We start from the raw sequence: 27522 nt of genomic DNA on the forward strand, positions 1-27522 counted from the left end.
GACAACTCTTCTAAAGAAAACATTACAATATTGGGGTTTGTCTGATCTAATTTTTCATTAAGCAAACCAAAAAAATAAATAACAAACAGATGGGTTTGGGTGGGTTTTGAGTATGTTGACAATGGAATTTTAATCCAAGCACTTTGTTTTAATATCGATTTAAATAGTTTCAGAAAGGCAATACTATTGTCTAACCAAAAGAAACAAAGTAGATTTGGTTGTGAGAAACTGGATGACTTGAAGAGTTTACAGTGTTCTTATCTCATGTTTATTTTAGTTGCTCCTATTGATCATGTATATGGCACACTTGGTATTGTGGGAGCTACCTCCACGCAGCACTATTGTGACATATCAAAGCTGAGAGGAGAGATTGAGGGACGAGGATCATTCACTTTCTTTGCACCAAGCAATGAAGCCTGGGAGCAATTAAATTCAGTAAGTGTGTGTGTGCGCGCATGCGCGCACATGCATGTGTTAAAGTGTATTTCTCTTTCAGCTAATGTTGTTTTAGCTGCAACAGGTAGTCTATGATAAGGTAGACTGGAAACTACTGATATTTTAGATATTAAAGGACATTACACAAGTTATAATAAAATAATTTGAATGTTTAACATGCATCGCTGAAGCTAGAGAGTCTGAATTTATTTTCAGGAGTACTAAGTGACTGTTAAGTGTTGCTTATGTAAGCACTTGCATGACAAATATTAATATTGTTAGTTATTAGCATAGTTTTGGAGAAACTGACAGGAATTCCAGCAACTGCATGATGTAGAGTATAATTGTCCTTTGTCAGTGAATCAGGTGTCCTTCTTTTAGTAATGTTTTTAGTTAAATATTGAATCAAAACTCCTCAAATGACTTGTCTGTGATGAGACCTCTTACCTTCCATTTGTGAGCAAATCAGGCTAAAGCATCATTTAAATAGAGACAGATTGATAGGTATCAAAGTCATGTCTCCTAACAGGAGGTACCCATTGTTGAATATATTGAAAGCATATGTTAAGGTAAAGCAGTATGTACATCTTTCTATCTGGAAGAATGTTTTGAAGTTCTAATTAATTAAACGCCTTTCTTCTTCAGGAAATTCACAGGAATTTGATTGATAATGTAAATATTGAACTGTATAACGCTCTCCACCACCACATGGTAAACAAGCGCATGTTGACAAAAGATCTTAAGAATGGCATGACTCTGGTGTCTATGTATAATGACCAGAAATTGCTTATTAACCATTATCCTAATGGGGTAAGTCTAGCCTCTTTCTTTTTTGTTCCTAATATAATTATTCAGTTATAGCCATTACTCTTTCCACTTATTTCCTTCTATAGCTAAGAAAATAGGTTATAGAAAGTTTAACATCTAGCAAGTCAGTTGCCACTGACAAAAATAAATAAATTTTCTCTTGAAGAAATTTTGTCTGCTGTGTAGACTAATCACTAAGAAAGAATTAATGAACATATGCCATTTGCTGTTTAGAAATCAAAGTTTAAAAGATAATGAACTTTCTTCCTAAAAGACAAAGGCTTTTGTGGCCAAAATATATGATCATCATAAATCTGAGACAAAAACCTACTATTCGTGTGTCTACAAAATATTATTAAATCAGATCTTTTATTTGAATTGGAGTGCATGGTAGAGGCATTTAAGATTGTAGGAGGGACACATCCATTTTTTGGCTGGAAAAAAATTCATTTTTATAAATGCTAGAAATCTCCCAGTTAAGTCACTCATCTTTGTTGCATCAAAATGTTTATGTTGGACTACAGTTTACATTGGTAAAAAATTATAAAATCAATGTAGCCTGAATAAATCTGCTGCCAGGTTTCCAGAATCTTAGCCAGCTTTTTAAATCTTACAAGGTTTTACTTAAAACTTAAAATAAAAACTGAAAGAACAACAGTGAATACATAATGTACAGTATATACATTGCCAAACTGTAAGAATCAGATTCCAAGTATATGATCAAATTAATGCTTAATCTTCTACTCCTTGATTCTTCAAATATAGGTTGTTACTGTTAACTGTGCCAGGGTCATCTATGGCAACCAGATTGCTACCAATGGTGCTGTTCATGTCATCGATCGCGTCCTGACCGCTGTTGGAAATACCATTCAAGATTTCATTGAAGTTGAGGATGACCTTTCATCTCTTAGAGTAAGCAGACAAAAATAAAAATGCTTCTCTGGTCTTTTAGTTTTTTCTTCTTTCTTTTCTATTTGTGTATCATACCTGGAAGTAAGAAGGGTTAGTTCGGTAAGAGACAGAAATAAATTAAGAACTCCAGCTAATATTGCAAGTCTAGCTATACAAAAAGGCAAAGCATATTTTACATAAGGAGTCTGCTTCTGCTCTTTTGTGGATCAAATAAGACAACACCAATAGGACAGAATGTGTCCCTGGACACAAAGTGTGTCTTTTCTTCAAGCACTAAGGTAATGAAACGTGTGAGCATATTACAGTGTCTGGTGCTAGATAAATGAGAATAGTTTCAAAATGGATGACAAAAAATGGTAAAAAATCCAAATAAATTCCAGAACCTGGCTTATAGCAAGTTTCAGAACACTGGTAGATACGTATAGGAAGGATTTTTCTTGCAGAGAAGCAGCAGCGTTTTTTTCTGTCCAGGTTTCTAATTTCTTCTTCTTCTAGAATATATGTCTGCCTAGTGTAATGGGATTTCATGCTGCACATGTTTAAAATAAACTGCCATGGTTTTGCAAATAGCAGTTGTCCTTTTCCCTCCTTCATTTCCTCAATAAATAAATAAAAAAAAAATTAAATGCAGAGGCATAAAGGTGGAAAAACCCTCAAATTCAGTCCATGACAGTTATAGGCAACCACATCATTTAATCCCTTTAAATAACTGAATATAAAAGCCAACCCTTTTGAGTTTCCAGTTGAAAAACAAGCCCTCTCTATTTCATTTTTCCCTGTGCATTCTTTCTTGTATCTCTTCTCTTTTGGTTTAACTTTTGTGAACTCTAAGCAGATGTTTTCACCTAATCCTAGATAAGGTCTTACCTATTCCTTTTATATTGACTTGCATACCTCCCTAACTCTGCTTGAAAAAAACTTACTGGTTTCCAGGATAGATGCTAGCATCATGCTTGTTTTTCTTCCAGTTGCTTCACATTGCACTCTGCCTTTCTGACTTTTCAAAGGGTGAAGTCCCTGTTTATAGCACATACACCTGCTAATTCCTGTGTGCATACCTCTGCACTTCATACTACTTTAATGACTTTGGCTCCAAAAGCAAATGTGCTAATAAAACCATTAAACAAAATCAGCCGTGAGACTCTAATATGACATTTCTTTTAACATGGTTATTCCCATCTTCCAGTTCACCAGTTTCATATGCACTTTATCTTTCTATCTTAATATTTAATATATAATATCTATAATATAGATATTTCTATAATATTTCATATTTGACAGAGGAAATTCTTTACTCAAGTCCAGATTTGTCAATTTTACATATGTTCTTTTTCTAGAAAATCTGTTCATAATTTATATTGTCATACTCTATCATATTATCCTTTTAATCCATCATATATTCTCACAATATCTTTAATTACTTTTCCTGCCTTGTTCTTTTTCTTCAGTCTTTGATTCTAATGAGGACAAGTTGCAGCCACCAAAGAAATATATATTGTTATAGTATTCTCTTTTAGGATTAATCCAATAATGGAAACACCCAAATTGTGAGGTTGTACAGAGGAGATTTATAAGCAAGTTAAGAAGGTTTATTTAAGGAATAAAAGGGAAATAATACTTTTTTGAAAAATATTGAATGGGGTTTTATTTAGTTCAGACTGCTTACCTTTTCTTCATCACTAGAAAGTAGAGAATTTTTCATCAGTTGTGTTTAACTTTACTTTTTTAATGTCCAGAGCTGAGTAACATCTTAGGGATTAAAAACCTGGAGCTAATTTTTCCTGGCCTCAAAGCCTGAGATAGAATAGGATAATTTCAGTTGGAGGGGATCTACAATGATCATCTAGTCCAACTGTCTTACCAATTCAGGGCTGACCAAAAGTTAAAGCAAGTTATTAAGGGCATTGTCCAAATGCCTCTTTAACACTGGCAGGCTTGGGGCATCGACCACCTCTCCAGGAAGCCTGTGCCAGTGTTTGATCAACCTCTCGGTAAAGAAATCCTTCCTAATATCATGTCTGAACCCCTGGCACAGCTTTGAACCATTCCCAGGCATCCTGTCCCCAGATCCCAGGGACAGGAGCTCAGCACCTCCCTCTCCACGTCCCCTCCTCAGGAGGCTGCAGAGAGCAATGAGGTCACCCCTCAGCCTCCTGTTGTGATTCAAAACCTCCTCCTTGCATTTAATCAAATTAGTCATATACCCATGATACATTTTTTATTATTTCAGGGGCAAATTATCAGCTTTGATAGACTATCGCTTTGATCTAATTTGTCAAAACCTGCATGTTCACATTTTTCATTTAAAAATTCAGGCCATAATAATAAAAATTTCTGCCCTGTTGTCACCTCTATCAGAATTTATTGATTACTGTGTGCTAAATTAAGGAGGTAACTTGGTATATCGACACATTTTTCCCACAAAATCAATTATCTATTCTTTTTTGTTAATTCATGTTTTCATCTTTCTGTAACACTGATCTCAGTCTAGCATTAAAGTGCTTGTGGGCACTCGGTGAAACTAGACATATAATGTACTTTGCTAATATTTTAAATAACCAGTATTAAAAACCAAATTTATTTTCTAGGCTGCTGCTATCACATCAGATGTCTTGGATATTCTTGGAAAGCCTGGTCATTACACGCTCTTTGCTCCTACTAATGAAGCTTTTGAGAGACTTCCAAGGGGAGTCTTAGAAAGGATCATGGGTGACAAGGTGGCTTCTGAAGGTATGTAACCTTTTTTTGCAAATGAAAATACAGGTTAGTAGATCAAGGAGGTAGAAACTACATTATCCTAGTAGCTCTGAAATTTAGCACCTGTACTTTCATACATGTGGGAGGAATTATTTCTTCTGTCTGATTTTTCCAGTTACCTAAGGATTCAAATTCACTGAGGACTTAGTTTCCAAAACAGTTTAAAGGAAACTGTGAAAATATAGGCGCATTGATGTTTCTAATAGCTCAGCTGCATAGTTCTGATAGAGAGTCCTGCCTCTAGAAATGCAGGGCTATCTGAATGTGGGATTCTCTAATAGCTTTCTCATGAATCGCTTTTTCATACAAAAAGGCCATGTTCTTGTAAAAGGCAAGTTCTGTCTGTACGTTGAACTGAATTTAGACTATATATTCTGACAAACTGTAAGTCAGCACATTTATTCTTCTGAGAACTACAAAAAACTTAATAACTGAATCAGTCTGTTATGTGAACAGTAATGTAATAGAAGGTTCCATTTCTATGGAACCACTAAGAAATGGAAGGTTACCTTGCTATTCTTATTTATGAGCTCCACTGCACTAAACAAGTTCTCCATCATTTCATTATAGCCTGATTAAGTCACTGTGGAGTATCTCAATGGAGAATCATGAAAAGAGGGATCTGGGCTAATTTTAATTTGAGATAATGACTAAAAATGGAATCCTGAAATAGCACCACATTTTTTTTACGTTTGTTTGTTTGTTTGTTTTTTTGTTTTGTTTTCAGGAATTTTTGGCTGATTCTTTTGTTACACACAGAGGATAGTACAGTGAATCTCACGTAGTAAGGCATAACAAAACATAAATGTGGGGCTGACTTTGCATAGCCTATAGAGTTTTGTACTCAGAGGTCCATTTGAAGCATATCGTTTGCAGTCACTGAGTTATATACTTGGTTACGTGCTGATTGCAGCATAATCAGTATAGTTTTCATAATATAATGGATGCCAAAGCTTTTTGACCATAAATGTTGTTTAGAGGCCCATAGTATCAATTCTCATATAAATAACTTTTGATAAAGAATCTATGAGTGCAAATAAGCAAATATGCTAGATAAGCTGGTAAAGTATTAAAAATAGTGTACATGTAATTTATTCCACACCTATATGTGAATTATATATATATATATATGAATATATGTGTCCAAACACCTATGTGTGAACTTCCTGCTCTTTTCTCCGCAGCTCTCGTGAAGTTCCATATTTTAAATACTATGCAGTGCTCTGAAGCCATCACAGGTGGAGCTGCCTATGAAACCTTGGAAGGAAACACAGTTGAAGTTGGTTGTGATGGTGAAAGTCTGACTGTGAATGGAGCGAAGATGGTGAAACGCAAAGATATTGTGACAAGCAATGGTGTTATCCACCTCATTGATGAAGTGCTAATTCCTGATTCCGGTCAGTGATGTGGATGAAAAACTTGTTACACTGATGATGTTTGTCATAATATTACCTAGATTACCTCAGATATATTATTATGGATAAGCATGGAGAATCCAAATCAGGAAAAGGAATAAATTGTGTGTTAAAATACTGTTTCTTATTCCTTTATTTGCAGCCAAGCAAGTCATTGAGCTTGGGGGTGCCCAGCAGACTACTTTTACAGACCTCATGATACAATTAGGACTGGCATCTTCTCTAAGACCAGAAGGCCAATACACTCTCCTGGTACCTCTGAATGGTGCTTTCTCAGGTTAGTAGCTTTAAAAGATTATGCTCTGAATGTCAAAATGAACAAGAATATACGCTACCCTGACAGTTTTTGAAATAAACTCCAGTACTTGTTCTAAGTCCCAAGGAAAGAGAGCCATAGAGAAATAGAGATACTTCATCCTTTCAAAATACATACCATGCAGAAAGACAAAAAAAGCCTAATGACCAGGCTGCACAGTTTGTTTTTAATGGCATCATTTGTTAACGGAAATAGTATCACTAAAACAAGATACAAAATATGCACAGACAGTTTGTGGGAAAGGAAAGGTATTAATGAACTGCCGGTTCCCTTAATCTTTGGGTTACTTGTATTAGATTCACAACTTGTTTATTCTCAAAAAATTTATACAAGAAGATTGGTATTTTCCAGTACATTGAAGCAGAGAGAAATTGATACAAATATACTATAAAACAGGTGTTCGCATATTTGCAGAAGCGACTACATGGGCATCCTAAGTTTTCCCCAAGAATTTGGTTAACTCACCACCACAGAAGCAAATTTGGAAAGGTTTTAAGGTGCACATGCAGAAAGGAAAAGTTGTAATAAGAAGTTCAGCAGTAATTCAGAAGATGGAGCAGGCCCATATATAAATTATCAGCTATATTATTTATAGTAATTAATCAGGGCTATGTCAAAAGTTATTACCGAATTTAAGGAATGGCAATTTGTAGAAACTACTTAACAATTCATTTTCTGTGTACACAGGTCTGTCCAACACTTAACTCAAGCATTTCAAAGAAAGATACAATATTTCCATGGTCTTTTAATATAGCATCCACAGTTAACCTTATTCAAATGAAAAATCACTATATAAATCACTATATATTAATATCTAAATGGCTTTGTAGATGACACCTTAAGGATGGATCAACGCCGCCTTAAAACAATCCTGCAGAATCACGTTATAAATGTGAAAGTTGGGCTCAATGAACTGTACAATGGACAAGAGCTGGAGACAATTGGAGGAAAACTGCTTAGAGTGTTTTTGTATCGCACAGTAAGTGAACAGGGCTTTCTAACAATATGTATCCCAGCTATGAAAATGAAGAATCATGAAAGAACAGAAGAGAAAGCTGAATGAAACCTCCAATGTTTGCCATTACGAGACTCTAGCAAAATCTTTAAGGTTTTAGGCTGGGAAAAAGTGAAAGGAACTTTGGGAAGTTTGTTTGCATGGAAGACTCCTTGGGAAAACGAAACAGGTTTCCAGATCTGGCACTCCATTAATTACAAAGTTTTAAAGCTAGTTTTTTTTAGAGTCAATTAAGAACATTCTCAAGGGAAACAAAAAAATCAAGTTTGGAAATATTTACACAATATTAACTTACTCAAGATTTTGCTACTTTTGCTTTCTCAAGTAATACCAGATTTCCTGGTAAGAACACACAATTTGACTTCAGGAAATACATATGAATATTATTTTTAAATTTAGGAGCCTCTTGGAAAGTATGCCTCTATCTCATTTTATCAAATATGTTTAAGTTATTCATTGTGTAAATAGCTACACTTGTTTGTCTTTTAATCAGGCTGTATGTATTGAAAATTCGTGCATGGTCAGAGGAAGTAAAGAAGGAAGGAACGGTTTTATTCACATCTTGAGACAGATCATCAATCCAGCAGAAAAGACATTACATGAAATGCTGAGAAATGATAAGCGTTTTAGGTGAGTAGCAGTTTTTTCAGCACTGAGGTTTTCCTACAGAGGGTAACTGTACATACAGCACAGCTGGTCTGAGAACTAGTTGTGGACTGTGGGTTGTTGGATACTGGAGAACAGGGAGGGCAGGGGAGGGGGTATTACATCCTTAAAAAAAAAAAAAAAGTCAGGGGATGGGGAATAAAAAAGAAAATATGTTCTTCTTCAGCTCTGTGCTGAAAGGGCTCCGAGACTTTATGCTAGGACGGTTGTTAACGGCACATAGGAGTCAGTAAGACACCAGAATGAGAGGAGTCAGAGGACAAAAGGGGTTGGATGATGCATCCAAAGCTATAAATGCAGTGGAGTCTGGAGGTTTAATTAACGAGTAGTACAATTCCAGATGGGTGCAACATGATTGCATACCCTTCCCAGTACCTATTCTGTCCCCTTCCTGCAAGTATCTCAATACTCCTAGAGAAAGCAACTATCCTTGGCATCCTCCCTTCATCTCTTCTATCTGTGGGGTTTATATTTGATGAATTCTGCTCTGATGCAGGCTGCCAATATTTTTTTTTTTCTCAAATCTTTTGTGCTCAGTCTGTTACTCTTAAGACTGTCTTTTTTTCTCATTTTCCTCCTCCACTGTCTTTATTTCTGGGAAACAGGGAGAGTGTTTGAAAATTGATGCACTATCAGAAAAAATGAGGGAACTAAGTGCCTGGACCCAAGTATAGTTACTTCAACGGAATGTATTTGTGTTTTGTCTGTTTGCTGTAAACAGTGTTTTCCTCAGTCTGGTGAAAGCTGCAGATTTAGATGATGTTTTGTCACAGCCTGGAAAATGGACTCTGTTTGTTCCAACTAACGACGCCTTTAAAGGTTTGACTGATGATGATAAGGATATATTGATAAGTAAGTAACATAAGAAAACTAGAAATATAAGCAAAAGTAAAAATCGGTGGGAAAGGTGGCTAATGCATTTCTTACACAAAACACGTCTGATAAAACAGTTTACCTTTTGCGCAGAGCAGGTCATAGGGCTTCCCAAAATTAATTCCTTCTTGGGGGTTAGAGAAAATATCTTTTTGGAAAAAAGCATCCAACCCGAATTTAAATTTAAATTCTTGATATATTATTCCAAGGTGTAATTACCTTCCAAGTAAAAATTTGCATTCATTTAATTAGCTTCAACTTTTCATCATTTGACCTTGCCACAGATTCTTTAAATGGAAAGGTCTCTTCTATCAGGTTTCTTTTCTAGTTGTGACCACTGCATTAAAAGATATGTAGTATTGACGTTCCTATCTTTCCTTTCCTCTCTGTTCTCTGCCTCCACCCAGTGATCTCTGATATAACTTGTGCTCTACAAGTTAAATATTGAATATATATTACTAAATGTGAATTTATGTAATTTCTTTCCATCTTATGCTTTTAAACTCTGGAATTACATAGATTTTTCACATGATTTAGAAGTAATTTCTTTAATATCATACTTTATTTCTGTAAGAGAAGAAATGCACAGAGACTACTTCAAATGTCCTCCAGAATTTCCCACTAGAGGAGTAGACTGTGGCCACAGCACTATAAATATTTTTAGTTTATTTGAGAGTAATGTGAATCTGGCCTGTGCACAAGTGCAGGAGGAGTGATTGCCTTGAATCCCGTGATTGCCTTGAATCCCACATCCAGAAGGTCAGTCACTTTTCTGCTCATGCACTTTTCAGATCAAAGTTCAAAGACATGAAGCCAAATCCCATGAATCCTTAATGACTTCAAAGAGTCCAGCTCAGAACATAGAAAAGCAGCAACCCTAGCTCTATACAGCCTTTAACTCACTGGAATTTGAATTATCTCTTCAGCCATTTAATGTTATGATAGTGGTCTAAATTACCTTCTAGTGTGGTGTGTCTCTAGTGACTAACACTAAAGAACAGCCTAAATGACTAATATTAGATAGCTAGAAAATGAAATGAAGCTTGTCTCAAGGCTGTGAACTGAAGTAACTGGATAAATGCCATTGTTCTGTTTTTATTGGACTACATAGTTATTTTATTAACTAAGACTGAGTTTATCAGGTCTGTTATTTTTGTCTTCAATTCACAACTTATCATGTACCCAAGGCCCATGCCATTTTTTACTTCTCTAATTAAGAATACAATTATGCGCCATTCTGCTTTTCAAGGGGTTTTTGTACTATCTTCTCCTATTGTTGTGACTCAGTTTCTACTTCCTTTCCTTGGCAGATGAGAATTTAATTTACCCTCGTTATTTTTTTACTGCACAATGTCCATTTTTGTGTGTCAGATTACGTTCTGTAGTTCTGTCTTGGCTTTCTTTAAAGACATTATGTTGCTTTCTCCATAAAAATTAAACCTTAAAATACGTAATTTTTTTAAGGAATATTAAAAAAATCCTTTCTTTATCTGTAAGAATGACAGAAAACAAAGATTATTTTACCCAGTAACCATTATGGCATAGAACAAAGGTAATCTGATAGTTTGTGAAAACAGTTTTTGAATGGCCATGTTTAGGCTTTGTATATAACTTGACGCTATCTATGAATGGTCCAGTCACAAAATCTCAGTGCTAATTTTAGTAGGAAGAAAAAGAGAATTTAATTGCATTTCAGTAGTAAAGTGAATTGCATTAGTATCAGTGATCAAAGCAAAAAGCAGAAAAAGGAAAATATTCACTGAAAGAGACACCAGGAAAAAATTATAACCAGACAGTATTTCCATTGCAGTTTCATCAAGGCTGAAACTCCTAATAACAATCAATATCAGCCTGTAATGCTAACATGAGACTTGTAATAGAATGGTCAATATTCCATGTAGTGGCAAGCAGATGTGTTTAAAGACTGCTCTGCTTGGTACCCTGTCTCCTGGAGAAGTTATGGGTATTCCTACAGCCCATCCTACGACTCTGAACCTCCATGGACCCAGGGCACCAGAAAGCCCTGTCAGTTCACTACCCTGAGCTCCAGAATCCATTTCCTTTCTAAGACAGTCTTGAAAATGTTGGCTTTTTTTGCTTTCTTCCCAATTAGGAATGTCAAACTTTGAAATATGGAAATCATCCCTAGAATAGGGTTTTTTTCCCCAACTTTTCCAAGCTGTGTCTGTACTCTGTAAGTACAGTCAAAACCAGCACTCCAAATGACTCCTCCTTTTCTGCCTGAAGTAAATAGCAACTTTCTCCTGCTCCAGGTGGGAAACACTATATTTACAAGTATAGATGTGTTTTTATATAAAGAGTTGTGAGTTATCCCCAGTCGTCTCAGAAAGGTGTTGCCACAAGAGAATAATTATATTAACGGTTAGCTATGGTTCCCTTTAATTGCAACACTGTTAAGGCTGGTGTTTATTTAGTAGCTTGGTGAAATTTGATATTACCGACTGCTTAGTGGTCCTGAAATTACTGTGTTTGCAAATGATTTGTAGAGCATATTTAAGAAAAGGGCAAAAAAAAAAATCTGATTAGAGGTGCAAGCAAGTAAGAGAAAATAATACAGAAAAAATAGGAAAATGCTGGCCACTTTCTGTTCTTCTGTATAGGAGTTCTCATAGCATCTTTATGATTGATTGTGTTTAGCTCTGGGGTCCCCAACATAAGAAAGACATGGAACTGCTCGACGGGGGCCAGAGGAGGGCGACAAAGATGATCAGGGGGCTGGAGCACCTCTCCCATGAAGGCAGGCTGAGAGAGTTGGGGTTGTTCAGCCTGGAGAAGAGAAGGCTCCAGGGACACCTTACAGCAGCCTGGCAGTACCCAAAGGGGGCCTGCAGGAAAGCCAGAGAGGGACTTTTTAACAGGGAGTGTAGTGATAGGACAAGGGGTAATGGCTTTAAACTAAAGGAGAGTAGATTCAGACTATATGAGGAAAAAATTTTTTACTGTGAGGGTGGTGAAACATTGGCACAGGTTGCCCAGAGAGGTGGTCGATGCCCCATCCCTGGCAGTGTTCAAGGCCAGGCTGGACGGGGCTTGGACCAACCTGGTCTAGTGGAAGGTGTCCCTGCCCATGGCAGGGAGGTGGGAACTAGTTGATCTTTAAGGTCTTTTCCAACCCAAACCATTCTGTCATTCTATAATTATGTTCTGAATGCCTTTTTGTCATATAGTTGTTTTTTTCCCTTTATCATCATTTTAACAGATTGAAATTGTGTGTGTTCGTGGTAGTTTCATTCATACTATGTTTAGTTCTAGCTCAAGCCTGTGTGAATCCTTAGAATTTCCAGAGAGAACTATCCATTACCATTTAATTTTTACTCCTACTTTCCTTTTCTTTTAAAATAGGAGACAAAAATGCTCTCAGGAATATTCTTCTTTACCACTTGACACAAGGAGTTTTCATTGGAAGTGGCTTTGAGCCTGGTGTGACAAACATTCTCAAAACCATCCAAGGAGGGAAACTCTACTTGAAAACAGTTAAGTGTTGAAGAAGAATTCTCCGTGATACAGACGGCCTTGTAACAGGGATTTGGCATTCCATGTCTATCCACATTACAGAATGGGATGCATTTCTCTGAATGTTACATTAGGGTTTGGGGTTGTTTTTTCGTGCCCCTATAACTTATGTTCTCTTTTCATCTTTTACCAGGTGAATGATACTCTTCTTGTTAATGAACTGAAATCAAGAGAATCTGATCTCATGGCAACCAATGGTGTCATTCATGTTATTGATAAACTCCTATATCCAGCAGGTGAGTATTAGTTCATGGAATTTATACACACTTTTCTGAATCTCTTTACATTTTATGTAGGTGCAATAACTTAAAAAAGTTAAGTCCTTTAAAGAGACAATTCCTATGTGGAATAAGAAACAGAAGATTTACCTTACTACTCAACCTTGCTTGAAACCATGGCAATTTTGAAATTCTGTGATAGTCAAGTATATGGAAGACAAGATGTCATAGGCTATCTTTTCCACTGATATGGAAGAATGTATAGGTGTGAGTGTTTGAGAGTGATTGCATCCCCTGATCACTGTAAATGAAAGTAAAATGAACACAGTTGTATGTTTCCTCTTACATGCCTATTTCTTTTGTCAGATCTGCCTGTTGGAAATGATCAGTTGCTCACAATCCTGAAGAAGTTGATTAAGTACATTCAAATTAAGGTACTCTTTAATGATCCCTTTGTCTTTTTGGCGGGATCTTTGAAACCGTGTACTTTATAGTTCATAAGTGATTCTCCTGTCCCTCTGTTTCTTCAGTGGACAACACATTCAATAGCTCCCAGTTACCCAAGTATAATTATGAATGACACACTGCACTCACTAGTTAGAATTTATGTTTTTCAATACCAAATAATTGTAGAATATTTGCATTTGGATAACTCCAGTGTGAACTGGCCCAAATCTGCTCTTTGGTTCAGGTACATTGTATCACTCCAGCAAAATAAATCACTTCTAAATCCTTGAGGCAATCCCTCTCTGAAAGAAATATTGAGTGGCTAAATTGCTGTGTCATTAAACCCACCAGCCTCAATAGCCTGTGGAGAAAAATAGGCATCCTTATATATCTCAGCTATCATCTTGAGATTGCATTCTCCCTCAACAATGAATGAGAGGACCTAAGCAAATAGCATAGCCTAACTTTTAGATCAATGAAGCAGTGAATCCTACCCACACTCCTTAGGAAACTAGAAGGCAAGTGCTCTTTCTCTTAAATTTTAAGATTACTTTTCTGTATTTGTAGTTTGTTCGTGGCAGTGCCTTCAAAGAGATTCCACTGACGTTTTACAGTAAGTTCATTTTAAGTACTTCCAGATGGGTTTGAGATTGCTTTTTAAATGTTGCCAATTCCAATCTTGAATTGTAGATCTTTTTTTTCAATCAAAAAGAAAACAATTTCTGGGAAAGTAAGATGTGCCAATGAAGCACAGGAAGAGAAGGACTCAAAAGTAGAATGTTTCTGGCTGTTGTGCTACTGTGTATTTTTTTCCCTTTCCAGATGTGTGACAGGAAAGTAACCCTGAAGCAAGCTGTTCAAACTCTTTGGGGTAGGCAAGATACACATGGAAAAGATTGGTTTTCAGTTTTTAGCCAAGGTCCAGTGCTTGGTGCACAGCAGAGTTGTACTGTCTCTCTCTCCAAGGCGTAGTATCGTACTGTACTGACTCTCCAAGTACTATTGACCAAGATCTGCATCGAGATACTTTCTTTTTCATAAATTCTTCCAGAAGGACAGGTTATACCTGTTCCACCTATTTCCCATATGTACAAAACTGAGGCTTGTATGGGAGGCAGTTGTTCTTACCATTTTCTTTTAGGGAGTAAATGTAGAAAAGGAACCTTTTTTGTTCTCTTGCAGCCTTTCTCAGGATTTGCATTTAGTTTCCGCATATAAAGGACAACCTGTTGAAGCAAACCGTTAGAAGACAAAGATCCTGCTAAAGCTTTGGCTTGTGAGGGAATAGGAATTTAGGCAGATGATTAAATTTTTATAGGATTCTACTTAAATTTCTCAGTCAAAATTGAGACCATCACATTAGGCTTTTGAAAATTGAGACTGGACACGCTGAAGTTAAAAGACTCTTGGAACAACAAATAGAATAATCTGTCTTAATGGCAAGTTGAACATGAGTCAACTGCATGCCCTGGCAGCCAAAAGGAGCAACCGAGTCCTGGGGTGCATCCAGCACAGCATCGCTAGCCGGTCGAGGGAGGGGATTGTCCCACTCTACACCGCACTGGTGCGGCCCCACCTCGAGTTCTGTGTGCAGTTTTGGGTGCCTCAATACAAGAAGGACATCAAACTGTTAGAGTGTGTCCCAGAGGAGGGCGACCAAGATGGTGAAAGGTCTCGAGGGCAAGGTTTAGGAGGAGCGGCTGAGGTCACTTGGTTTGTTCAGCTTGGAGAAGAGAAGGCTGAGGGGTGACCTCATCGCTGAGGGGTGACCTCATGGCAGCCTACAGCTTCCTCACGGTGGGCAGCCGAGGGAGAGGTGCTGATCTCCTCTCTGGTGACTGGCGATAGGACACGAGGGAATGGAATGAAACTGCGTCAGGGGAAGTTCAGACTGGGCATTAGGAGAAGGTTCTTCACCAAGAAGGGTGGTCGGTCACTGGAACAGGCTCCCCAGGGAAGTGGCCACGGCAGCAAGTCTGTCAGAGTTCAGGAGTGTCTCAACAATGCTCCTAGTCATATGGTTTAGTTTTAGGTAGTCCTGCAAGGATCAGGGAGTTGGGCTCAATGTCTTTACGGGTCCCTTCCAACTTGAGATATTCTATGATTCTATCTCCCATGGCCAGTGAGACTAGCACGAGAAGCACTGCCTGTAAACTGAAGCAAGGGAGGTCAATGTCAGACATCGAGAAAGCTGTAACTGTTGACTTATCTGGATGCAGGAATGGGAAGGCTGGGACCCCTACTAGTGAAGGCTCCTCTACCTGTGAATGGATAAGAGTCAAATAATGATCTATTAAAGTTGTTCAATGAATACTTGAGTCTGTGTTAGGTGTAGAAGGACAACTTGATCTCCCAAGGGCACCACAGTCATGGTCTCTGTGACATTCTATCGAGTGTAAGAATAGCTCTGAATGTCGGAGGGTTTCCTCTGTTTACAAGGTCAGCTCCCTAATGAAAAGGACAAGATTAGAATTTAAGATATGTCAGGGAATTGTGCAAATCTTTATGCAGGGAATTGTATGAGCCATTATTATTATTATGTACCTTTCATTATCATGGGTTTCATGACCAGTGGGTTTCAGAAGGCACAAAGAAAGGCAAACAGCATGACAGCAGACTCACTCTGCAGGTGACTTCCATACACCACCATGTAGTAACTAGATCCAAGATCCATACTCTAGATCCTTTTGAGTTACTTTTCCATCCATTAATATCTGTGTTTTTATCCACATCTTTGTGACCAGACCAAATATAACTGATCGTTACCATAAAGAAACTGTAAGAATGGAATGTGCTTTATATTCCATTTTCTATACTTGCAGAAATTAACATAATTGAAAGCAACGTCCAGCCCATCATCAGAAAGGAAGGTAAATGATGCCCTTAGTATATATATTTCTGTATATGTTCATATACATATACAAAATATATATTGTATATATTTCTTTAACAGGATGCATTTTGTACATAACAACTCAAGGAAGTTCAGGACTTTGCTGGAAAAGCAAAGATACAAATATTGCAATTAGAACTGGCTGAAATATTTTATATAAAAAGATTTCCCACTGTTGTTTTCCCTAAATGGATTTTCTTCTTTTTCTATGGGCATTTAAAAAATATTTTTTAAACAATCTTTTTTTTCAAACCATTTCTTTTAAGTGTCCCAAATATAATTATACTTTCAATAAAAAAAAACAACTTTTTTTTAAATTAAAAGTTATTTTTAAAAATTAAGTAGATTTGTTTCTTACACTTTGAAGAAAAAAAAAATCACTTCATTTTTCTATAGTTTTCAATCAGTTCTAAATATCAATATCTGTCAGATGCCTGGAAAGGACGGTTAGCCAAACTTTCTTTTTCAATTTCTCAAGGCAAAAGCATGACTTAAAATTAGTGGTGGGACTGAAGAAAAAAAAAAAAAAAGGGCTGGGACTGTCAAAATCACTTGTGATTCATAACTTAACTAAAAAACCTAGACCAGGTACACTGCTAATGAGCTGCCCTTTCCCATTGAAATAAAAATGCTCAGGGAGAATCTGGTTGAGCTCAACTGAGGAGAAAGGCAGTTAAAAATGTTTTGCAAAAATTTTATCCAGACTGATTAATCATTGTTTCTGGGAGGGCTTCCTCCCAGCAGAAGTGACATGAGCTTGCTCATTCAGCAGCTTGTCTGTGCTTTATCCCACTTAGGATTAGACACCATCTAACATATATGCTGATATTTGTTGCCTAGTCTCCATCGTTAAATCAGATCCACAGAGCAATATAAATAAATAATAGAAATAAAATAAAATGAATAATGTCAATATAATACAATAAATAATACTAATAGGTGATTCCATATGGTAATTCATCCAAGATATTTTAGAAATCTTCCTATGACGAAGGTGAATCACTCTCTGAAAGTACCTGTTCTTCTGTGTTAAACCCAGAGACAGGGCATATCGTTTAGGTGATTTACACAATGTTTAGAAGTTGAAAGTTAACTGAAACAAAACCCTCTGTAAAAAAACAAAACAAAAAAACCAAAAACCAAAACAAAACCAAAAAAAAAAAAAAGAAAGAAATGTCTGGGCATTTCTATAGTTAAATGTATAACTGTTACTCATCAGAGAGAGAAAAAATACAAGTTAGTGAGTATTGAGGAGTTACTCGTTTCCATTGCCAGTATAGTGTCTCTGCTTCGGGACACACTCCAGGGAGCGATCTCTGGCCAGTACAGCCTTTCTGCTGATGATTCAGAAATAGACCCCATAAAGCCAACTCTGGCCCTTCTGAGCTTGCTAATAGGAACAGTAGTGAGCAGCAGCTCCCATCAAAACCACATAAGCCCGCAACTGTCTGTAGAAAAAAGCTGCAAAGTTGCATGTTAATTTTTGCAACATATGTCAGGAAGTTCTAGCAGATCATGATGGAAAGGAGATTTCAGTTAAAAAAAAAAAAGAGAAACCACCACTATCCCCATGTTTAGAGGGTGACGTCTGCCCTTTCCTGTCTCAATGTTTTCTACTTGAGTTGTGCTTCCATTGTCCATCCATATGCAAGTTAAAGGGATCTAAAGAGTTAAATCTGATTGAAACCCAAATTTTAATGGATTAAATGTTCAGAGGATTGGTCCTAGACTAGGCACTATAGCAAACTGTGGCTTTACCTTTGTTTTGTGTATATCTGTTATATCAGTCACATGGGAAGGTACAGTAATTTAAAAATCTAAAAATAAATAAAAGGATTTATAAACATTCATAAATACATGTTCTCATGAATATTCATCACTTTTATCAATGTATATTGGTATTTAATGGGTTCTCAACATGCAAAAATGCCTCTAAACTTAAAACAGGAGCAAGTGAATGAATCTTGTAAGATTGCTTCTTTAAAATGTTTATGAATGTTTTTCAGCCAGACCTGTTAGAAAATAAAAGAAAATGCAATTGGTTGTTCAGCTATTTAAAACTCAGAGTAGATGAATAGAACTCTATAATAACTGGGCATCATTATGATCCTATCATATCATCTCATCTGCAGCAAATAAATGAATTCTTTTGCTCTAAAGTCTAACTTATACAATCATATTCTGTTGCAAAAGCAAACAAATATATATGCTTGGATTTGTAACTATTGAAGGTCACTAGTTAACCTGAATTGTACTGTTTTCAACAATTAAGACCAAGAACACATTTTAAAAAGCTATTATTAAAATCCTGATCAGTAATTTTTTTTAAAAAAGAAATCTGTGCAGTATTGACTTCTACATATATTCATATAAAGAAAAATTTTTAAGGGATTTTTAAGGCCAATGAGATAGATGGACTGTGTTAAGTTTCTAACTCTGAATAGGGAATAAGGGAAGTGTGTGTTACAGCAACTTCTGAAGTATAAGATGTGGCTGTAACACTTGTTACAGAAGAACCATGTTATTCCTGTTAATTGACTGCATCAATGGTATGTTCCTAATTTATTTAGTATCTGCTGCTCCAGCATGTCAGTCAGAGGTATATTTGTATCAGTGTGGTCTGTAGGGATTGCACAAGATTAAGAGGCTTGTTTGGCTATTGAAGTCAAGATGACCTCTCCCATGCAACTCAAAGAATGATAGCCACTAATGCTACAAATATCCTTACAGCCATTCCAGTTGATTTCTGAAGTTTATTAATTTTATTTTTTTTCTTTAAGCTGGGTGACCACTGGCCAAGTCTTAGTAGCTTAAAAAAAAAAATAAAAAATAGACCAAATAAAAAAAATCCCCAAACAATAAATTAAAAAAAAGCCCAAAATAACGTAAGGGAATTCTGATTAAAAGAACTAGTTTCTTCTTGGATATCTATACAGTTAGTAGGAAATAACATTACAAACATTCCTTTCTCTAGTTCTTTTCTAAGTTTTCACAGAATAGTTTGCATGCTGATCACTGGTGGAACAATAGCTATAAGATTTCAGCAACGCCTCAGAGTAGGCTTCTTACCAGTATATGTACAGGCGAAGACTTCCTTTCAGCTGCTGAGGATCTGCTTTTTGCTGGAGACTTGTCAACAAATGTTAAAAATGTCAGATACACAGTAATAAAAAAAAAAAAAAAAATAAAGTTGTAAGTAGTGTGCAATAGGATCTAAATTTGAGATAGGATGGGAAAAAGTGCAAGATTGTACAGCATTGCTGCAAATGGCTTCTCAGATTTACAAAATTCTCCATTATATTCATCTAGGTTATATAGGGTAGGAGGGATAATGCTAGCTTCATCTCAGCCCTGTGGAATACCATAAATATTTTTATGACTATTTGTAACATGTTGTTTTTTTCCTATGTCACAGACCCATCTATCACACAGCTCACTAAATTAATTGAAGGGGAACCTGAGTTCAAAATAGTCAGTGAAGGGGAGACAATAACTAAAGTGATTCATGGAGGTTAGTATGCTTTCAGCAACTCAATTTGTATTAGTTAAAATTTGAAACATTCACTATTCCCAGTCAGTTTCTACTTTATGTAGGTGATTCATGTTATATGTGAGACAACTGTTCTGTTTTTAACAAGACCTTCTGAAAGTGTTGTAATTTCATTGCATCATTTCATTCCCAATTCTCATGCATTTCAAAAAATTGGCATTTTTGCCTACCCGTGTCCCATAGCTACAGTCAAGACAGTGTTAGAAATGCTCTGCATGCTGACATACCATGTCTCAGTTAAGAATTATTTGCTGGTTGTTGTCCTGAAGTAAAAAATGCACTATGTGATTCTGTGATAGAAAGGCAATTTTATCACAGAGAGGTAAATTTTGCATTCATCTTTGCTAGGGGCATTGGGAAGTTCACCTCTAGGGTGCTTTTAAAGGAAAAACAGCATTTAACCATCCTAAATTTGGAGGAAGCTTCAGGTTCCTGGTCTCCTCTGAACATTTTTTTATTTTTCGTAAAATATGCTATGGTATTTCCTTGGGTGCTTCAGTGAGTTTCAGCATCTCAGAAACAGCACTTGTAACACTGTTCATCACTTGATTAATGTCTTCAATTTAAAAATCCTTGTAGAACCAATTATTAAAACATACACCAAAATAATTGATGGGCGACCTGTGGAAGTGACAGAGAAAAAAGTAACAGAAGAAAGAATTATTCAAGGTAAATTATGCTGAGCTATTCATACTTAGTAGAGTTCACCATTACATACAAAAGTAACACATCTTAAGTTCTGTCCTAATGCCTAAACTGCGTTTCCTGGAGAGATTAATTTTTCCCTAATGTTTCCCACTGCCTATGTATGGCTCAAATTCTGGCCATGTGTGCAATACACACGTATACAGAAATGGCAACAATATTAAAAAGCATGCAAAACAATGAAAACTTGTCTTTTTTTTACGTATTTGCAAAGTGTCTGCTTTTGCAAGCTTCTTGCTGCCATTTCAGGATGAGACTGATTATATTGCATTTTTATTTTTTTTTTAGTGTGCCTTGCTGTAGAAGGAAGTTTGTTGGTTTATTAGGTTGGGTTTGTTTGGGTTTTTTTTGGTGAACTTTGGGGTTTTATATCTCCGGGTAGGTTTCATTTGACCAAAGGTAGACCTTCAGTGTGTAGATACCTACTTTTGCTTGTTATCCCAGGCTCCCTTGACAATCATCTCAGAAAAAGAATTTCTCTGTAAGGAGGGGCCTCAATTGATCTGACATGCACAAGTTAGACATTTGTATTCAGCTAATACAAGACACAATTAATGTGCATCTGTGTCCCTTGATTTTCTCCCGCAGTAACTTTCAAACTCTGGCCAATTTTAATTATATTTCACCTACTACAGAGATATTTCTTTAAGAATCCTAGAAACTTCACAGAAGTTGGAAAGTGGAGTGAGGCGTATTTAAGCAGCCACAAATTCCGTGCTAACACATTTTGACCCCCTTGGTTAAATATCACTTTAAATGCTGCCATTAAAATTCTCTCTGCCAGAGCAGTTGTAAGGGAAAGACAGTGTTATAGGAACACATTGACTTAGCAGAAAGTCTTAATATTCAACTTATTTAGAAAATGTTAAAATTCAGTTCAAGAAGTCATTCAAGCAAGAGGGAAATAAAGAACCAGGCTTAAGTTATTCTCGTACAACTATTGACTACAATGAAGAAAACCGAATGAAAAACATTGGTGGTTTCTGAATAAACTTGGGACTATTTTTCAAAACAGAATTTATGGGGGAGAAAATAAAATACCATTTTCTTATTTCTCAAATTCAAGTTTCATTAATATCCCACATAAACTGGTCAATATAATGTAAAATGCCAGCCTTTCAGACCTGCTATTTCCTACTCTTCTCTCTGTAGTAGAAACTGATAAAGAATCTCAAATATTAAGCTCTCAAATGATTCATAGCAGTAATAAAACCAATGTCTATTTACAACAGTGGACCCAGACTCTTTTTGCACTCAGGAAATACCTGATCTATGACCCCAAATTGTTTAAAACTGTGTCTTACTTTAAGAATGTAATCAGATATTTACTATAAGTATTTTAAATTTGTCAAAGTACTTTTCTGAATAGCTTTAAATACTATTTGTAACCGTCTTTCAGTTTAATTTGGGACACAGTGAAAGATAAAATGATCATAAAAGCAGATTAAGGCATGTCAACCATGGAACCATCCTAAGCATTAAATAGGAAAAAATAACTTGAAAGGGAATCCTATTAGATCTGATTGAAGTCACTGTCTTACACACATCCTTTTTCCAGGTCCTGAAATAAAATATACCAGAATTACTGCAGGTGGTTCAGACAATGAAGAAAAGTTAAAGAAATTGCTTGAAGACGGTTAGTATCCTTGTTTTCTTCTTTGAAAAAAAAAAAAATATTACTTAAGTAATTACTGAATGGATACTCCATGTTTTCAGCAAAGGTGCTCATACTGCAAAATTATACCCGGAGATTAAACCTCAGAACCTAAGAAATGTCCAAATCTAACATTCTGGTTTAAGTCTCTGATCTTCACATTTCAGTCAGCTCAAGAGTTGAGGCTGCCTGGGTCTAATATATAGTATGGTATGTTCACCACAAAACATGGTGTTTTCAGTGTTTACATGGAATTTAATATCACAAGAGATGAATTTTCTAATTTAGCAAAATGCTATGACAGGATTAATTCAGTAATATGCTTTTACACGATTGTCAAATGTTTTCTGTAAATCAACTTTTTGCCATAACCTGTATCCTATCAGAGGTTACCAAGGTGACCAAATTTATTGAAGGTGATGGTCATTTGCTTGAAGATGAAGAAATCAAAAGACTTCTGCAGGGAGGTAATTCAGTGTATTATAACTAACCTTTTTGCAACAGGTTATGATAACTGAAACCCCTCTCAGATATGTTGATCTCAACATTTTAAAGACTGACCTAGCAGAAGTGTAATTTTAATGGGAGAAAAAACAGAATGCCGTATATGAAGTGCCAGATGTCTGTGAAATGGAAATAAGCACCAAAGTTTGATTAATCAATTCTTTTATGATATTTATCATGAAAAAAACAATTATTTGGGTTTTTTCAGTCTTTAAAAAGTTATCTAATTAAAACTCAGGGGAGCAATGAAGATTTATTCCACTAGCAGTGAACTCTCTTTCATCAAATTTAAATCTGTGAAAAACACTTATGAAGTGGAAAATATTGTAATAGGCCAAATTCATCTTACTTATCAGTTCTGCAGAAATGAATATTCATTGCCCTCAAGTTAATAATTAAAGGCATGTTTAGCATCCTTCTTTTAGTGCTTACAGGTGATGGATATCAAGGCATTAACTTTAATTCTCTTCAAATATAGCATTCCAAGGAATGGTTTTCTTTCCTTCTTGCTCTCTTAATTCTAACAGTTTTGGCAATATATAACCAGTAGCTGTAGAAAACTGGTAAAAGAACTTGTGCTTATGAAATTAATCTTCATCTATGAATTTGGAATGTTCTCTGCTTAATGTAGATTAGAAAAACTGTCTATAATAGCAATGGGGAATAAAAAAAGAATTCAAGTGTTGTGGTTTTAGTAAATGTTAGTGTAAATCTGAGTCAGAAGCTCAAAAATACGTACGGATGTTTCTTTTGGCATAAATGAACTGAAGCCACATCAGTTTATGTTCACTTTTTAGTAAATTACAAACTTGAATACCAGTGAAGTAGCTCACAGCCAGCTCTGTGTTCACTGAGCTAAATCTTGTAGCCCTTCAAAAGCACTATTCTGTGGATGTGACTTAGACTTCAGTAAAGTAAAAAATTTAGTGATGTCTGCTTTTCACCAAACAAAACCATGCTAGTTGATGATACGGCTAGTCTTAGAGAAAAGCCAAGATATGGCTATGAATACTGTTGACTGTATTTCTTTCTTCTGTTTTAAACATCTAAATCTTAGTTTTACACATCTAAGCTAGGATTTGCCTGTAATCATTGGAGAGAAATAGGAACTTTCAGAGGGTTTTTCATCTTAGATGTCCCAGCTATGTGAAAAGAGCTCCCCTCTGGAGATGCCTATTTCAATGTTGAATATTTAAAAGGAAAGTTGAAAATGAAAGGAATTATAGCCAGAAAATCCCACCATATACTGGACTATGTTCTACTGATGTCAACCAGGCAGTAAAGAGCAGGATCAAACTTTATCTGAAGAACTGTTCAAAATTCTGGTGACAGGTCTGATGCCAGAATCTAACTACAATTGTAATTGTAATCATTTTCAGTTACAGAGGTATACAATTAAATAGACATAATCTGTAAGGATACAATTTACAGTGATCCTATAGGTGTATGGAAAAGAGATAAATAGTTTCCTCGTAGTAAATTTGAAAAACACAACATTGTCTCTTGAATTCTTGCTATTTTTCCTTGCTATTATATGTTAGTTTGCATAAGCACCTTGCTTTACAGAATGGACCAAATAGGCAGTTTTGTCTGTTTTAATTTGATTTTTCTCTATCTTTTCCATGATTTATCCAGTCAGCTACCCTTGGCTGCCATAATAATACCTTACCATACATTTAGCCAACAAAAGCAGATACACATGCTGCTTTATGGCTGTTGGTGATAATGCTTTATGGCCCTATAGTCTACATCAAATTACTTATGTTTTACTGAAAATTTCCTAAGCATTTAAACCCAAGTCCAGTCACAAATGAATGTATTACCACTGCCTAAAGTAAAAGAATTATTTCACATGGGCTGTAATCTACTCGTAGAACATCCAGCACCGCTTACTAGAATTGGCAGTCTTTGCTGAAACAGAACTTCAAGCCAAGATTGCGATGAATGACTCTCAGCCCTGGAGAAGGAATCACCTGTGGCAGGGCTGAGAAAATCAGCAGGACCTTATGGCATGAATAACATGGTGGCCTGCATACACCTACACCCCCAAAATGACATTGTTTCCACTGAAGGCTCCTTGCATATGGAAAAATGCTATGCCAGATTTAACTCATTTGTTTTTGATGCTTATCATAGCTGGAACTGAGTACACCAAGGTTACTAAAGTAATTGAGGGAGAGCCACAGATTATCGAGAGAGAAATCAAGAAAGTCCATCTGGAAGGTTAGTTTGTCTAAAAATCCAGTATCACTAAGACTGCTTTGTCTGAAGTGATCATTCCAGGTGGGGTTTTATAGTATCTATTCACAAAAATTACTTGAGTCTGAAGCCAGTATTTTAGCAAGAAGAGTTTTATAATTATTTTGGAAAAGAATTCTTTCACTGATGTTGCAGAGAAAAACATTGAGGCTTATCTTGTGGCTAAAAGTAACTAAAAGATTTGGCAAGCATAGTAGACAAAAGGAAATGTCTAACTGCAAAGCTTAGGTAAAACATTTGAAGGAATACGCAGCGTAAGAATTGCCTTTTCTCTAAGCAGCACATCCAGAAGAAGACCACGTGAGTTGTTTTTACCTTGAGTTATTTGTTGTCAGTGTTACTGTGATCTGTTGATGTGAAGGGTGAAGTGGGTGGAGGGTGGAGGGAATATAACCTCTGGGGTTGAAAAAATGTCTCACAGGGTCTTGGAATTTCTCTATCCTTATCCTGTTGTTAAATGAGGGAAGCTCTTGGGTTTGAAAAAGCTGAATGGTGTCGAGGTGCAAAGTAAATCTCTTAAAGGAGCCCAATACAACTTAGCCTGGCTTTATACCAGGAATTTGTTCTTCAAGTTTAACAATCTTTTTTTTCTAATGATCTTCATTCAAACTTAAGAAGTAGCTTGTTCAAGGTTTCTTTTGTGTTTGTATGTATGTTCTTTTCCAATTCTAATTCTAACAATGCAGAATAAGTTATTCTGTCAGCCTTTGAACTAAATTCATAGGAAAGAGTATTATGGTTTGTAGAGAATGAAGTTAAATAAATATGTTTCTACTTCTTAAATTTTGAAGCCTATGCTAAATACTGAAGGTATACCATAGTGTTCGTATAACTTCAATGTTCAGTAGTACAAGGCATGCAGGGAAGTCGACTACTAAAAATGACAGACAGGTGTGAGCTTCAACCATAAGGTTTACCTGAAAGCATAATTGTATGGACACCATATAAGTGTGGAAAGCATACTTTGGATGGACCCTGTTCTGTCCTTGTCCAGGCAGCACAGAGCTTGAAATTTTCAGTCACATTGGTGCAGATACCCAGTGTTTAGCCTCAGTCGTAATGAGGTGAAGCCTGTGTCTCAGGGCTATGCATTTATATACCCTGTACCTCAGGATGAAAAGACAACTGACTGCAGCTGGTTAAGTGAAGAAGCAAGTACTTTATGGTTGTGAAGAAGGAAAAACACCGCAGTAACCTTTCTGTGACAGTAACAGAAGAATTATCTCTTATGCTTGTGAAATATTTTTCCTCCTAATGAGGAGACATCTGGTTTAAAAATGTCTCAAGATTGGATGAGAAGGAGGAAGAAGTGTCCATAGCTTCACTGAGTCAGTATTTTGGAAAACAGATGTATGTGCTAATGAGGGTGGTACCTATTCAATAGCCCTCGCTCTACTTGACCCATTAAAACAGAGGTCTCTGAACTCTCAATGTGGAATCATACTGTGGACTCACAATGCAATTACACATCAAGCCCCAAAGACAGCTGGAAATGTGGCCAACATCTTGTGATGGTTGAGTTTCAAGCATATCACTTATAAATAATTCCTAAAGTAATGTCTATACAGCAGACCTGGACATCCTCTGCCAAAAGCTGAGACTGAGTCCTGGGCAGTACATTAACCTGAGCTGGTACGTCCCTGACAGTCTCAGATGGTGTTTGTTGAATGAAGAGCATGGGCAAAACGTCCTGGCACCTGCCTACATCATGTAACCATCTGCAGGAGATCAGTGTGAATAACGGATTAATGCATACTGTTAAAATGTAAAAATACTTTTGAAATGTTGGTAAGACTTGATAGATGACTGCATATGACAGAAATATGTGAATTGTATTATGAACATTCATGTTTCAGGTGATCAAGTCAACATGCTAATGGGACAAAATTCTTAGCTTACTGAAAACCTTAAACTTCACAAATCAGCAATGGGTTTCCAACATTTCTGATGAGTTTTAATTCAAAGGTTCTTACAAATAACTTCTGACTACAACATTTCTATTTTCTAGAAGCACCTGTACGGAAAGAACAACCAACCAGGAGGACACAAGGTAAAAGCAAAACACACATTTAAACATTTTAACATGCATCAAATACTATTCTCAGTTACATTAAAAGTCAGGAGGGAAAAAAATACCCTTAAGAAATCAGAGTTTGCAAAGAAAGAGTTGCATTTATGCTTTTAAAAAAAGAAATTTTAACAAAGCTTGGTATTGTTAATTTCTGGGTTTCTAGCTTTTTTCTTATATATATTTCTACGTGAGAACAACTTAGATTGTGTGCTTTGGTCAAACAGTATTTCAGATGAGAATAAAGCTGTCAAAGTGAGCTCTGACTCTGGAGTCTAGCACTGTGAGATTCCCCACCATGGGATTTGTAATTCACTGATTCTACATTATTTTGATCAATTAAGAAGCTGAGAGATCATTGTAATTTCCTAGCTGTCAGCACAAGAGTGAAAGATTCAGCATCACGCTTCATCTTTCCTCTTCACATGTCTGTTTCACAAGTAAATACAGTATATAGTGTAACTGTATTATATATAACTATAGGTAATAATTAT

The 27522-nt window shown here is 36.2% G+C and overlaps 1 protein-coding gene across 20 annotated transcripts in view; it reads left to right on the forward strand.

The window, feature by feature from the left end:
* POSTN (periostin) overlaps positions 1-27522 on the forward strand; it is a 38547-nt gene that overhangs the window by 9761 nt on the left and 1264 nt on the right. The window contains exons 4-23 of one of the 20 annotated variants that reach the window (XM_075050508.1): positions 278-435; positions 1081-1245; positions 2008-2154; positions 4743-4884; positions 6096-6308; positions 6469-6603; positions 7473-7621; positions 8151-8287; positions 9045-9175; positions 12560-12690; positions 12864-12966; positions 13315-13382; positions 13963-14008; positions 16218-16265; positions 19704-19799; positions 20418-20507; positions 22102-22179; positions 22584-22664; positions 24838-24924; positions 26972-27010. In XM_075050508.1, the coding sequence (XP_074906609.1) occupies positions 278-435; positions 1081-1245; positions 2008-2154; positions 4743-4884; positions 6096-6308; positions 6469-6603; positions 7473-7621; positions 8151-8287; positions 9045-9175; positions 12560-12690; positions 12864-12966; positions 13315-13382; positions 13963-14008; positions 16218-16265; positions 19704-19799; positions 20418-20507; positions 22102-22179; positions 22584-22664; positions 24838-24924; positions 26972-27010 (2244 nt within the window). Of the gene's footprint in view, positions 1-277; positions 436-1080; positions 1246-2007; positions 2155-4742; positions 4885-6095; positions 6309-6468; positions 6604-7472; positions 7622-8150; positions 8288-9044; positions 9176-12559; positions 12691-12863; positions 12967-13314; positions 13383-13962; positions 14009-16217; positions 16266-19703; positions 19800-20417; positions 20508-22101; positions 22180-22583; positions 22665-24837; positions 24925-26968; positions 27011-27522 lie in introns of all 20 variants that reach the window. The other 19 variants (XM_075050507.1, XM_075050512.1, XM_075050511.1 and 16 more) reach the window with 19 other exon arrangements.

The sequence above is a fragment of the Buteo buteo genome, chromosome 18 (assembly GCF_964188355.1).
Source record: "Buteo buteo chromosome 18, bButBut1.hap1.1, whole genome shotgun sequence".
Classification (NCBI taxonomy): Eukaryota; Metazoa; Chordata; class Aves; order Accipitriformes; family Accipitridae; genus Buteo; species Buteo buteo.